We start from the raw sequence: 13,876 nt of genomic DNA, 5'->3' as shown, positions 1-13,876 counted from the left end.
GCAGTAGGTGACCTGCTACATTGCCCTGATTTATTCTTCTTTTACTTCCACGGATTTTTATTACTGATGTAGCAAGAAGGGACAACAACCTTAATATCTGAATGTATGGGTTGAGAGAAGTGTTTTGCCACGAGAATAAATCTATCTAGCACCTTGTGACTTTGATAGGATTGCACTGGGTGTAAGTCAGTATAGAATTTATCCCATTATTTTTAGAGGAGCTGTCCTTATGGAAAGTAAATAATGATAACATTCGATAGAATTTTTAAACCAGCCTATAGTATTCTGTAGCAAGGCCATAAATCTCTGTTAAGTTCTGTAGGTTTCTGGGATGCTTTGTATAGAATCTTATTGGCTTTATCCCTATTAAATTATATAGAACATTCCATAAAGGAGGTGGAGAGGAGAAAAATAATTTTAACAAATGTATTTTCAAAATACCTTCCATTACACTGGCCTACAACTTTTACACTGATTGGTGAAGTTGTTTTTACTACACAGACTTCTGTAATAATACTAACTTTATTTTTCTTCCTCTTTCAGGCCACTATTTCTCAGCAAGGTGACCTGTATACGTTTGTTCTGCAGACCACAGCAATCACTCCTTTTGTTTGGCTGGATGTAGAGAATATACCAGGGAGGTTTAATGACAACGGCTTTCTCATGACTGAGAAGAGAAAAGTTGTGGTGTTTTATCCGTGGGAGCCTATCCGCATTGAGGAACTCGAAAAATCACTCAGCTTGACTTCACTGATGGACATTTACTGAGGAAATCTCATGTCCTTTATTGGAAATGCTTCCTGTAGTGGTAGTAGAATAGAAACTGGAAAACTTCAAAGGAGTATAACTAGGGCTCCGTGTTTGTCACAGAGGTCGCAGAAGTCACGGATTTGGTGACTTTCCGTGACCTCCATGACTTCTGTGGTGGCCAGTGTGGCTGACCCCATGGCTGCCCAAGCAGCTGGCTCCGGGGTCAGCTGCTCAGGTGGCCCCAGGGACAGCCACGCTGGCTGCTGCTGGAGAGGCTCTGAAGCCAGCTGCTTGGGCCAGCAGCAGCCCGCACCAGACACGTGCCCACAGCAGTGGCCCTTCCCCTGTAGTCAGTCTCCTCTCTTCACCCCCCCCCCCAGCTCCCGTCCATGTCTTTTATTAAAAATACCCGTGACTAAATCTTAGCCTTAAATATAACTAAAGATTAAGAGAGAGCAGATAAACTGACCACAGAATGCGTAGCTCACGCTGTCATTTGTACATTCCTCGCTCTTGGTGTAATGAAACGATGTCAACAGAAAAACTTACATATAATATAGAGCAGTGGTTCTCAAAGGCGGTCCGCCGCTTGTTCAGGGAAAGCCCCTGGTGGGCTGGACCGGTTTGTTTACCTGCCGCGTCCACATGTTCAGCCGATCGCAGCTCCCAGTGGCCGCAGTTGGCCACTCCAGGCCAATAGGGGCTGCGGGAAGGACAGCCAGCACATCCCTTGGCCCACGCCGCTTCCCGCAGCCCTCATTGGCCTGGAGCACCAAACCGCAGCCACTGGGTGCTGCAATCAGCTGAACATGTGGATGTGGCAGGTAAACAAACCGGTCTGGCCCGCCAGGGGCTTTCCCTGAACACACGGCAGACCGGCTTTGAGAACCACTGATATAGATCATATGTCAAGGGTGAGGCTGCTTTCTCAGGTAACTGAAAATATATATGTCAAGGGGTTTTGATGCCTCACTTCCTGGTTACCAGGATGCAAGTAGGATCTGTGATAGTTTTAGAGCCTTGAATATCTCTCGAGCCTTAATTTTTCACATCGGTGTTTGTATCCTCTGGATCTCAGGAGGAGGCGATACACTTCAAATTAATGTCTCGTGGATTTGTCACAAGCCCCAGAAAAGAACCAGCACAACCCTGCCACTCTGGGAGCAGACCAGGGACCAGACAGTGACTCGAGTCCCAATCGGTCCCTGGCTCTCCCCTGATCTAAGGGAAAAGTCGCCAGTGCGATCCCTTTTCTTAGTGTAGATCACTACCTGCCCCCTACCTAGACACCTGTGCCAGACAGTGTCTTTCTACCTAGACACCTGTGCCTGACCCCGGGAGACCGCCTTTCCTCTCCATGCTGCGACCTACAGCTTGGGAGTGAGGGAGAAGAGGGAATTGTTAACAAAGGCACGGAAATGAGGAGGAGATGAGGCTGTAACAGCAACTGAACAGAACGTTTTTTTATTATTATAACAGTATTTGTAATTTGAAAAATTTCAGCTAGTTCTAGTACCCTTGGCCATAGCAAAGCAGCCCTTCACCTCCCCAAGGAATCTAAATATGGTTTTATGTGAAGTCCCTGAGGTTTTTCACTCTTCTGTTCTTCATACACCATTTTGTACCTTTACCCTGCCCCACTCAGACACGCCCCACAAGTTCAGAATTCAGCACTGCAGCACCCTCTGGTGTTTGTCATAGACTTGAAGGAACACCCCCAACATGATTCCAGTGTGTAACACGAGTGAGCAATGCACTTTGTTGCAGAGTGCTGAGTTAACAAGGGCACTTCAACTTCCTGAGAAATCTTTGAAATCAAAGGAGCCTTTTGTGAAGCGTTGGAATAAAGAGAGGATCTGCGCTGTGCTCTGTGAATCCGGAGGGCTTTTGTTTTGTGTGTGTGTATTTTACAAAAGAGCCCGCTGTATGTACCCACAGTATTCAGAGGAAACAAACAATACTGCAAATTGAAATGATCTGAAGAGCATATTTTAAAAATTTTAAATAATCCTTCTAATTAATATAGTTTTCAGTCCTGACCTGTAATTCATTTAAAAGTAAATGTCATTTGGTTAAGGATGCGTTAAGCTTACAGCTCACTACAGTCTTTATTTAAACGTCACTTTTTTTCCCTATGGCCTATCTTATGTTACACATTTAACTATTGATCAGTTGTGGAAAATAATCTGGAAAAAAAGCAGCCTTTAACAAACTAGTCTGAGGAGTCCTTGCTCCATGAAAAGCACAGATTTTCAGCAGCTATAGATGGGAACAGTGACATCAGCACTATTGAAAAGAAATCACGAAAGCAGCACCTTAGATCTGCTTGAACTTGTCAGGTGATTTTCAACTATATTTCCACCCCTAAAATTGTTCTACGTACAAGAAAAAACACCCCCACATCGTCTGCAGCAACATTTATGTTTAGAAATGCTAAAATAACATGCTACAGTTGCCTGTTGCCAAAACACCTACCTTGCCCTAGTTAGTATTTTCTCTTCATAATGTTGCAATAGTTTTAGTGCCGGGTTTTGATTACACTCCAGTTAAATCTAAAATGTAACACTTTGCCCAGAAAGAGCTTCTAATATATTTTAATGAAATAATACGCATGGTGCCAGAGGTTTCTGCCATTGTTGCTTATATGCCTGTAAAATACTGTGTATGCACAAGAATACCCAAACTTTTTAGATTTTAATTGAGAGTGCCTTTCTAGATTTTTGTCTTACAAACCCAGTATGGAGTAGAGTGGAGACAGTGCCCAGATGAGAACAGAATCACTGATCAAAAGGACATTTTCAGCCACTATGAACTAAGACAGTGGTTTTCAAACTGCAGGTCCAGTACTGTGTCATGGAATGTAAGGCGCTGGGTCACGGTGGCTCTGGTCAGTACCGCTGTCTGGGCCGTTAAATGTCCCGTTGACGGTGCTGCCCGGCTAAGGCAGGCTAGTTCCTACCTGTTCTGATACTGCGCTGCGTCCAGGAAGTAGCCAGCAGCAGGTCCGGCTCCTAAGCGGGGGGACCATGGGGCTCTGTGTGCTGCCCCAATCCTGAGCACTAGCTCCGGACTCCCAATGGCTGGTTCCTGGCCAATGGGAGCTGGGAGGAGGGGGCGGTGCCTGCAGGCAAGAACAGCTCGGAGCCACTTGTGCACCTCCACCTAGGAGCCAGATCAGCTGCTGGCCGCTTCCAAGGCACAACACGGTCCGCGGTGCCAGGACAGGCAGGAAGCCTGCCTAAGCACTTCCGCTGTGCCACTGACCGGAAGCCACCCGAGATAAGCCCGTGCCTCATCCCATACCCCAGCCATGAGCCCCCCAGACATGGAGCCCCTTCTTGCACTCCAAACCCCCCATCCCAGCCCCACCCCAGAGCCTGCACCCCCAGCCCTGACCCCGTCCTGCACTCCAACCCCCTGCCCCAGCCCTATCCCTGAGCCCCCCTGCACTCTAATCCCCTCATCCCTGGACCCACCCCACAGTCCTCACTGCCACACCCAAACCCTCTGCTCCAGCCCTGAGCCCCTCCCACAGCCCAAACCCCCTCATCCCCAACTCTGTTGGGTCGTGGGCATCAACAATTTTCTTCAACTGGGTCACCAGAAAAAAAGTTTGAAAACCACTGAACTAAGGCCCATATTCAGTAAGACACTTAAACACATACCTAACATAAAGTGTACATGCTTAAGTTACTTGCACAATCGGAGCCTAAATCTATCTTAAGTACTTCTCTGCCCCTCCAATCCCTGCAGTTCCCCAGTATCTGAGAACCTCAGTCTTTTAATGCATCTATACCTGTGGCACAGCTGGGGAACCATTGAAAGACTTGGAAGAAACAGACAGGCATGGAGGAGCTTCGTCACGGCCCTAAACACCAGAGGCGTAATAAGAACATGATGATGATGATCTCTTGAGTAAAGCATTTAGTCCTATATTTCCTGAATCTTCCCTTACTGTGGCATTGTGGTACATCTTTAAGCTGTTTAAAAACAACTAGCTGACTCTTCTGGCTTTGCTATGATGAATTGACTGACTGGAAGAGTGGAAAAGCTTGCAGATTCCACAGGTAAGAGGTGCTTCCCTCACCCCAGTGGTTTCTAATTTAACCTTTTGTGTTCAATGTTCTTAAGTACCTTAGCAGCATAAAAAGTATGCTCTTGGGTTCCAGTTCCAGTTTCTCTCATGTGGATGTTCACACTGGGTTTCAGGCGTGGCTCCCCGTCCTTTAAGGTAGCTAGCTGCACCAGCAACGCAAGTATGGAGCTGTCCTTGCGCTCAGGGATTTATACTGACTGACTGGAGCTGCTCTCCATGAGGGGGGAAGGCTCTTTGTTTCCCTTTCTTGCATATTAGCATAGGACAAGCCACAAATTGACTTAGTCTTCCTGTGTGGTCCTGGGTATGGCAGAGATAGGAATAGAACCCTACCTTACCTCCAGGCCTGGATCTTAATCACTGTGCTCCTCTTCCCATATAGCAGGAAACACTCAGCTCTTCTGCTCTGTCTCAACTGCTGCAGCTGCTGAGCAGATCCCCCACTGATCACTACTGCCTCACTGCAGGAGTGGAGCTGTTCTGACTGTTCTATGAGGCAATAAGCATAATAGGGAGCCTGGAGCAGGATGGTTCCTCTGTTTTGGCTCTTCCTATGGGAAAGCCGGGGAGCACCAATAACGGGATTGTTCATGGCTTTCCAACCATAGGAATGAGGGAGGTAGTTGCTGAGTCTGAGATCAGCCCTTCTTTGGTGCAAAGACCCGCCCAGTTAAATAAAACAGGGCCGGGGGCAAAGGGAGGACACATCAGTTTTGCTGTAGGGAGGAGAGTGCAGAGCCCAGCATTGGATCAGTGGGTGGTCTCAAAGGGGCAAGTGATGAGCGGTTGGAGTCCTACAGGAAACTGAAGGATGGTAACAGCAATGGGATTTGGAGTCTGTGGAGGGAGGGGATAGAGAAGTAGTAGCCTGGGAGGAACAGAATTGATTAAGAACAGAGAATAGATGCAGGGATACTGGTGGGCAGAGCATAGCCTGATGGAGCATGGCTTCTGGGAGTGCAGGGTATAGTGGGAGCTGAAAAGAGGGACAAAGATAAATTGGCTGGAGAGACACAATATATTTGGTGGAAGGGGGGCGAGAGATGTTTCCTTTTTAATATTTTGCTACTGCAGACCAGACCGTGTTCTCTCACGATGTGTTCACCTCAACTTTCTGCGGTGGGTCCTTGTTTGTCTGGCTGGAAGAAAAGGGGTTGTTGCCCTTTTAAGGGCTCCACCGGCACTGGTAGCAGCAGTGAAGGAAGGGGTAAAGGTTACCTGTACAGAGCGGGGAGGAATTGCAAGTGACTGGTCCACCTGGATGAGGGGAAACGGCCCTTTCTGCTGACTGGAAGGGGAGGTGTTCATATCCCATGCAGTCCCAGAGAAGCCTCCTTGCCCCTGGATCAGGCCAGCAGCACCCACCCTCTCACCCATCGTGTCTAACAAAGGACTGGTTCCTTCATGATCCACTGTGGGAATCACATTAGTCACCCTTTTCCCATGGGCGTTGGCCAAAGCAGGCTGGATTTTTCCACCTTCCTCACAGCAGGTTTGAGACCCAGCAGGGTAAGGTGGGGGTGGGGGGCTATGTTACAATGTCAACACATAGAAAATAAAACTTGTGGCAAATGTCCAGTGCGGGTACTCATGATGAAAGGGATATGGCTATCAGATAATGTGCATTGGAAAAGGATGTAGAGGAAAGCATCCCAAAAGGGAGCTGAGGAATGAGGGTTCGGGACTCCTGTATCTTGTACAGTGGCAAGCTGACCCCCTCCTTTTGTAGCCCTCTTAATCCTCTTATGAGGGAAGGGCAGCGAGGTCCTAGCAACAGGATGGCTGGGACCAAGGTTGGGGCGTATGTGGCAAAGATTTAGGAGACAATGATGACCTTCACTGTACTATTGTCGGGTCCTCCCAGATATGACAAGTGAATAATGTTGTGGTTTAATTAGGCCACATACATTGCCTGCTGTCTGTCTTCTGGCATGGCTGGACAATGGCTGATGACAGGTTTGCTGCACGGATTCCGTGACCAGCGTGAGCATGGATTTTTTCATTCTAACAGCATTGCACAAGTAACAGGTAGGAAGGATAGTAGTGGATAGGGCACTGCAGTGGGACTAAGGAGCAAAGCTGGTTGGAAAATTTTCATTGAAACAGTTTTGTGTCAAAAAACGCTGTTTCGATAAAACCAAAAGTTTTCAGGAAATTGTATCTATTTCAATGCAAATTCCTGTGAAAACAAATTTTCCTGAAAATGTGTTGAACTCTTCCATTGCAGCAGAAACAGGAGATGCTTTGATCTAAAAAATAAGATGCTTCAGTCTGTACTGTAGCAGTTGCCCTTAATTTTTTTATAAAATAGATTTTCATTTTATGTCATTATGACATGGCATATATTATGTACTACTGATACTACTGCTGTGTCATGAAATAATGGAAAAATAAAAGATAATATGAACGTGAAAAGCCATTAAAATAAAAATTTAAACTATTATTTTGAAATATTTTTGAAATGTTCATTTAAAAATGAAATTTTCTAAACGGAATTTTTCAGAATTTCCATCAGCTCTACTCAGACCTAGGTTCAGGTCCTGCCCCATCCATAGACTGCTAGTGTGACCACTGGCAAGTTTCTTTCTGTATTCTATGTCTTAGGCCCCCATTAATACTTCCCTACCACCCAGAGGGTATTCTGAAAAGAAAATCCACTAACAGTTGTAGTGGGCAGATACCATGATAAGGGCCACACACATCGGTTGGATAATGCGATAGATTACCCATCTGGGTACAGTTGTATAATGCCACCTGTTAAGGGTGTAGATACATGTACAGGATGGCTCTACAATGCCGTTATAGGGAAGAAAATCCTTGTCCCTGCCGCACAGACTATTTCTGGATGGACACGTATCCCTTCCATATGCTGCCTTCCTCCCAGGGGAGGCAACCTAGCACCTGCCAAGAGGCAGCAGTTATCTCTGCCACTTGCTACTCTGCCTCCGAGACCGGGCTCCCTTTGTCCGATGGCCAGCTGGAGGAGACAGACCCACCCAGCATGATCCATGGGACGGGCTAGTCACCCTGAGTACGTGCCTGTCGTCTCAGCTGGGTACGTGTCCCGCTGCCCAGGCTGCTGCACTCTATTTTTATCACAGTAGCTCGATCAGAGCTAGCCCTGTGTTATGCCTCTTTGAGCTGGGAATCACCGACCCCAGCTCCAAGTGCAGGCATACGCTTAGAGTATGTCTACATTAGGGAAAAGGATGTACAAGGAGATAGCTAATATATTGCCCTGTCTATGCTAGGATATTGCAGCTCTTTAGCTATCCTCTTTTATACCACACCATTTTGTCTAATGTCCCCTACCTTACCCGGGGGGGTCTGGACCCACTTTAATCCACCCCTTAGGTCATAGATGATGTGTGCCTGGCAACTGCTCTGGATGCTAAGGGTTAACAGAGATGGGGAAGACCATCCTTATATTTTTATGTAACTTACCTTTAATGGTTCAGTTTGGGCTATTGAGATGCAGAAGTATGAATCCTAAAAATGTTTCCATTTCCAAGCCAAAGAGGAATGAAATCTATTTTTTTAAATAGTCTGAAACAGGTTCAAACATGTCTGCTGCAGAGTAACTGGTAAGAACGATGGTTGGCATTCAGGTCCCTGAATACAGGGGCCTAGGACAGGTTCTCTGCTGTTCATTGAGTTATCATTGTTCTGATGGATAGCTATTATGCAGCTCTTGGTCACAAAGCACTTAGGGAAATACAGAGTAGATGCCTTCTATTGGTTTTAAAGCAGAGAAGTATCAGATTTAACAGACTAGGTGTGCTAACAAATGACAGACTTGCTCCTGGTGACCTGTCACATATAGAAACCTTGATAAGAAGTCTGGCAACACTTTGATTTATGCTTAAAATCCTGTGAGACATGAAGGTGAATTTCTCTCAGACAGCAGCAGAATTCAGGATAGAACTAATGCCAGCAACAGGAAAGCCCTTCTAACCAACTACTCAGAAAAAGGTTGTCACAGCTAGAGTGGAAAGAGACCACTGATAACGGGTAAGTTCATTGAACTAATAACTTATCTATACAGACAGCGCCACAAGTGCTGTAACACTTAGGACAAAAGGCCATTAGATTGAGATATAAAATAATAGAGAATGAGATTTGTACCACGGTACATACTGTTCATATAGAAATGTGTCAGGAGTTTTATCTGGGTATAAATCACAGCTCTTCAATAGATAAGGCTTACGTTTTGCATTCTGAATAAAGAGACTCAGATATGATAAAAATAAGGATGCAGATTTTCTTTTGGGTTCTGACCTCAGCAGGAACTGCATCCATGGAACTGAGTCCACCAATGCTGCATCCTGCTGATTTCAGGTAGCTGCCATGATCCTGTCCTAATTATAGAAATGAAGCAATGTTTATCATGGTCAGTGTATTCCTGCCCATTGATTTTCTTTATGGAATCTAGTAACTATTCCAGATTCTCTTTAAATTTGTAATTGATAAGACAGACAATCATCCCAATAGAATGAACAGAATCTGAGGAAAAACTCTGCCAGGGAACTGGAGATATTCAAGAATTTTAGCTCTGAATGACAATCCAAGCACAGCCATCTCATCAGCCCTCTGAGGTACAAAATTGGCTATTTCTTGAAGAAACCATCTCTTCTTCTTTGAAAACATGGCACTAAGGGTGCTCTACCAAAGGATGCATGCTTTTGATTGGGCACTACAAAGTAGTGCTTTCAGGCCTGCACAAAGCAACACCTCATGTTTTGAACAAGGGAATACCGGAAGGCACGTGCCTCTCACCACTCAGTTCCATCTCAACTGCCTGCAGCTTCTGCTTGTGCCATACTCAGCTCCCTGCTTTTTGCTCACTGAAGAAAGCCCCCTTTTTAAACTTTATTTTATTTATTTAACACGTTTGTGCTCTTGGGTGGGGAGGGGATGCCTCCTCCCAGTTTTGGACCTTTCATTTGTGCTGGAGCACAATGTTATGTCTAAACCCCCAAGGTTTAAACCCTGCTAGACCTGTCATGGATCTTTTCCCCACAATGATGGACGCTCAAGTTTCCTGTGGTGTTTGGGGGGCTCCCATATCCCCTCAAAGGGTAAAGTCTGTCTGTTTGTCTGGTTCAAAGGCAGGTCTGAAAAAGACAGGGAGGCTAGACTAAAGCTCCTTAATGGAACGTGCTCTAACTTTAGAGGGGTCCACTACCCCTTTCCCCACTCGGCACATCATCCTCAATATCACAGGCTGCTTCGGTTACTGTTACAGCTTTATCTGTGACCCTGGAGGTAAAGACTTGAAAGAACCAGAGAAACAAAGAATAGGGGTAGATCATCCCATAAGACCCACTCTTGGGAGACCTCATGTCCCTCAAAGGGTACAGTGGATGCTCCAGCTGAGTCCAGTACCAAGGCATTGGTACCACATAAGAAAAAGCCCTCTACCACCACAGCACCTACTGCAGCGGTACTGACCAATCTTTTGCAGCACCGCGATAACCACAAGTACCAGTCTTTTACCACAGTTCAGTGAGGAGGATCTTGTGACCTGCCTGATACCACCGCAGTCTCCATTCCACAGGTTGATAGTCCCACGTCCAGTACTGACCCAAGTCTTGATTATATGCTACTAGAGTCCTATGACTCATTCAAGATTTCTGTCTTCAGAGGATCTTGTAATTTCTGATGAGCCTGAGTCTCCACTGTTACAGAGATTTGTCAGAGCACCCTCATTGGTATCGTCCAGACAGTTGTAAGTTGAGACTTGTCTATGTTTCTAGCCTTCCATATACCAGCCAGGACACCTAAGCCCCCACCCTATCACTTTAGCTCAGGAGAGGATTCATCCGACTTGAGATCTTGGTACATCCCAACACCATACCGTCGTACTCCTCTGAGTCCCTCTAATGAAGAGGGTCCTGGGTATCCTACCAGACATTGGAGGCCCAGAAAGTATGACTATCATTGGAGACCCTTCCTCTATCCCCTCCCTAATGGGGTTACTAGGACTTGTGGGGCCATTTTGGCAACAAATTCTATAGGATGTCAAGAAAAAGAGTGCTTCCATCCACTGATACCTTACCACCATGATAATAGAAATGTGCAGGACTTCAACCTGGTCTTCTTTCCAGACTTTTACCAAGCATTACACTATCTTACTTGCTTCCAGAAATTATACAGCCTTTGATGATGCAGTCTTTCGAACTGTCCTGGACTTACCTCCTCACTGAGTTGGGAGACTCCTCTGGTGGAGCACCCATAGCGATATATACTCAAAGAAGGAGAGAGTACTTACCTCACAGTAACTTGAGTTCTTTGAGATGTTTGGTCCTGATGGATGCTCCATCTCCCACCCTCCTTCCTCTCTGCTGTGGAGTGAGGCTTCATGATCGAGAGAGAACTGAGGGATGGCAGGATCTCACCTCCTTATATGTCCCCATTTAGAGCACGAGGCGTCATTTTGGGCAGGTGCAAGCCCATAAATACTACTTTGCAGTCTCCAGTTGAGAGCATACAGGTATGTCCAAATCTATAGTGGCACGCTCGTAGAGACAAAACGCCTCAAAAAACTCAAATTACTGTAAGGTAAGTAACCTCTCCTTCTCAATCTCCAGCTGATAGATGAAGCAGATTATTCTATGTACGATACTGTCTGTTGAAAACTTGATTGGAAAGCTGCAAAAGACAGCAGACTTGTTTGCTGGGGGGTTAATATAGAGTCTGTGGTTCAGAAGATGCTTATGACAAGATCTGTTCCGTGTTTTTTTTTTTTTCTAGGAGCAAAGTCTTGTTCCTCTTGGCCTCCCCCACTGCTCTTATTTGAATCCCAACACCAGCTGCTGGCAGAAGACACAATGAGTTTCAATTTCTCCATTACCTGAGTCCCACCCTCAGTGATTCTGACAATATTAGTCATGCCTTATATTACTGACAAGTCCAGATGTCTTTTGGCGGCCTCTCTGATTCACAGAACCTCATGCCACACAAGACCAGCAGATTCACCATTTCCTGTGGATCGTCAGCACCTTCTCAGAATACCCAGTTGTGCCTGATTCTGCCCTAGCAAGAATTCTTGTTGCTGCTCCTCAGGATAAAGTCTGTCTGTCTGTGGATTTTCCACTGGTTATGGGGCTGCCATTAATACTCCCAAAGTGAGTACGTGTGTGTGTGCGTGCATGCAGGTGCACTTGCGCACACATTTTTCAAGGACAAATGGCACAATTGCCTTCTTAGCATATTAATGCATTGTATGTAGCAGAAAACTTTCCCCTCTGTGTTCCAGGACTACAATTTATGGATGGATTCTTACGGAGTCCCCTGTTTTATTGTTATGCAGGTTAAACCTGGTTCAACTTGTGCCATCTTCGGTTTGGGAGGAGTTGGCCTCTCCGTTGTTGTTGGCTGTAAGGCAGCTGGTCCTTCCCAGATCATTGGGATCGACATCAACAAAGATACATTTGCCAAGGCTAGAGATTTAGGAGCCACTGAATGCATCAATCCTCAGGACTTCAAGAAACCTATTCAGGAGGTGCTGGTTGAGATGACTGGGCATGGTGTGGACGATTCTTTTGAAGTTACTGGATGCGTAGCTACTATGGTATGTGAGGTTGGCACATACTTTCTTTGCTCATTAGTGGCCCAATGTTAGAGCAGACTTAACGAATGTAGTCTTCATCTGATGGCCGGACTTGGTATTTGTGTATTCTTCACAAGACTCCTAACAAGGAGCCTCCTTATCTGCAGGCCAACCTCAAGACCAGTTCAAGTAAGAGCTCCCTGAAACAAGGGCAAAGTCTTGGCTGCGTTTTATACAGAGAGGAGGATGCATTTTGCTATATAAATAAGAGCTGGATAAAATGTATTTTTGATAGGCTAATTTTTTATGTATAAAAGATTTTCAGACTCCAAATAATAGACTTTAGATTTATTTCATCAGGCAAAATTTACACTGTAATACTGAGGGGAGGTTGTTTTTTTCATAACCTGTGTGATGTCTTAATTCATTTTTTAACTAGGCAGCTACCTTGGCATCCTGCCACATGGGCTCTGGAAGGTGTATGATGATTGGAACACATTCTTTAGATATCCTTTGACCCTATGCTGCCATTCACTGGACATCCCTGGGAAGAGAGTCTTAATGGCACATGGAGATAAGCAAAAGTGCCAAAAGTGGATGAACATTTCCATCTTAGTTAACCTGTTCAGTTGCTTGTGAAATGTTTAGTCTGGCTATTTTATTGCTGTATATAATGGAATACAAAAGTGAATGGTAATTCTGCTGCTGCCGGAGTAGAACACGAAAACCCAAGTTTGCATGAAGAAAAAAACAATTATGCCTAGAAATATGGATATGTACATGTGTAACTGCATGTGCCTAAGCTTGAAAAGCTGGCTCATATTCACAGCCACATATTTTGTACAATCTATTATGCACATCATAAAACATTTCCATTTTCCCTTCCATGATTTTATTAAATATCTATCTGAATATTTGTGCTAGTAAATACCATGAAAACAGCGTGGAAACTCCAAATGGCTGCTCCGTTCAACCACATTTGTGCCCCCTTTATGTGCTGTTTTAGGAACATTCTTGCAAATAGATTTTTTTTTTCCCCACCCAAATGTTTGGAGAATAGTTGTTCTTCAAGAGGCTCATTGATTTCAATGGGTTGTAGATCACACGCCACACGAATATACGTCTTTTCATGGGAGCCAATGTACTCTAATAAAAATATTATTTGTTTGATATTCATTATTCACTAATCTCCTGTTTACAAAGTGTGTTTTATGCTTTTTTTAATCATAAAATGTGTGTTTCAGAACTTCCAACTTGTCATCTGATGCCTTTTAAAGAGAAATACAACTAAAAATAGCATTCTGCACATTTTCTTAATAAAATAATCATGAGGTGTACCAGATAGATGCAGACACAAATGTATCTGGAAATATACAGACATTGAGCTGTGTTTTAATAATTAGACATTCAGATAATTGCATTTAGTTGCAGTTGCTGACATTTTCAAAAATAGAACTCAGTTTTTAGGGCCCAAGACA

At 44.9% G+C, this 13,876-nt stretch overlaps 2 protein-coding genes across 4 annotated transcripts in view; both read left to right on the top strand.

Moving 5' to 3' along the window:
* Window positions 1-1,550, top strand: part of MANBA (mannosidase beta) — an 82,463-nt gene extending 80,913 nt beyond the window's left edge. For all 3 annotated transcript variants that reach the window (XM_073340809.2, XM_073340808.2, XM_073340810.2), the window contains one exon: window positions 544-1,550. In XM_073340809.2, the coding sequence (XP_073196910.2) occupies window positions 544-768 (225 nt within the window). In that variant the 3' untranslated portion in view covers window positions 769-1,550. The remainder of the gene's footprint in view (window positions 1-543) is intronic.
* Window positions 1,551-1,588: 38 nt separating this feature from the next.
* LOC140910965 (alcohol dehydrogenase 1-like) lies at window positions 1,589-13,650 on the top strand. The gene is given in 8 exon segments (XM_073343177.2): window positions 1,589-3,089; window positions 4,504-4,817; window positions 11,600-11,820; window positions 11,823-11,924; window positions 11,927-11,973; window positions 12,159-12,419; window positions 12,838-12,902; window positions 12,904-13,650. Coding segments are annotated over 6 exon segments (606 nt in total). The 5' UTR covers window positions 1,589-3,089; window positions 4,504-4,817; window positions 11,600-11,762; the 3' UTR covers window positions 12,977-13,650.
* The last annotated feature ends 226 nt before the right edge of the window (window positions 13,651-13,876 follow it).

Source organism: Lepidochelys kempii, chromosome 4 (assembly GCF_965140285.1).
Source record: "Lepidochelys kempii isolate rLepKem1 chromosome 4, rLepKem1.hap1, whole genome shotgun sequence".
NCBI classification, from domain to species: domain Eukaryota; kingdom Metazoa; phylum Chordata; order Testudines; family Cheloniidae; genus Lepidochelys; species Lepidochelys kempii.
Note: the sequence above shows the minus strand (reverse complement) of the source record. Positions and strands in the feature narration are given on the sequence as shown.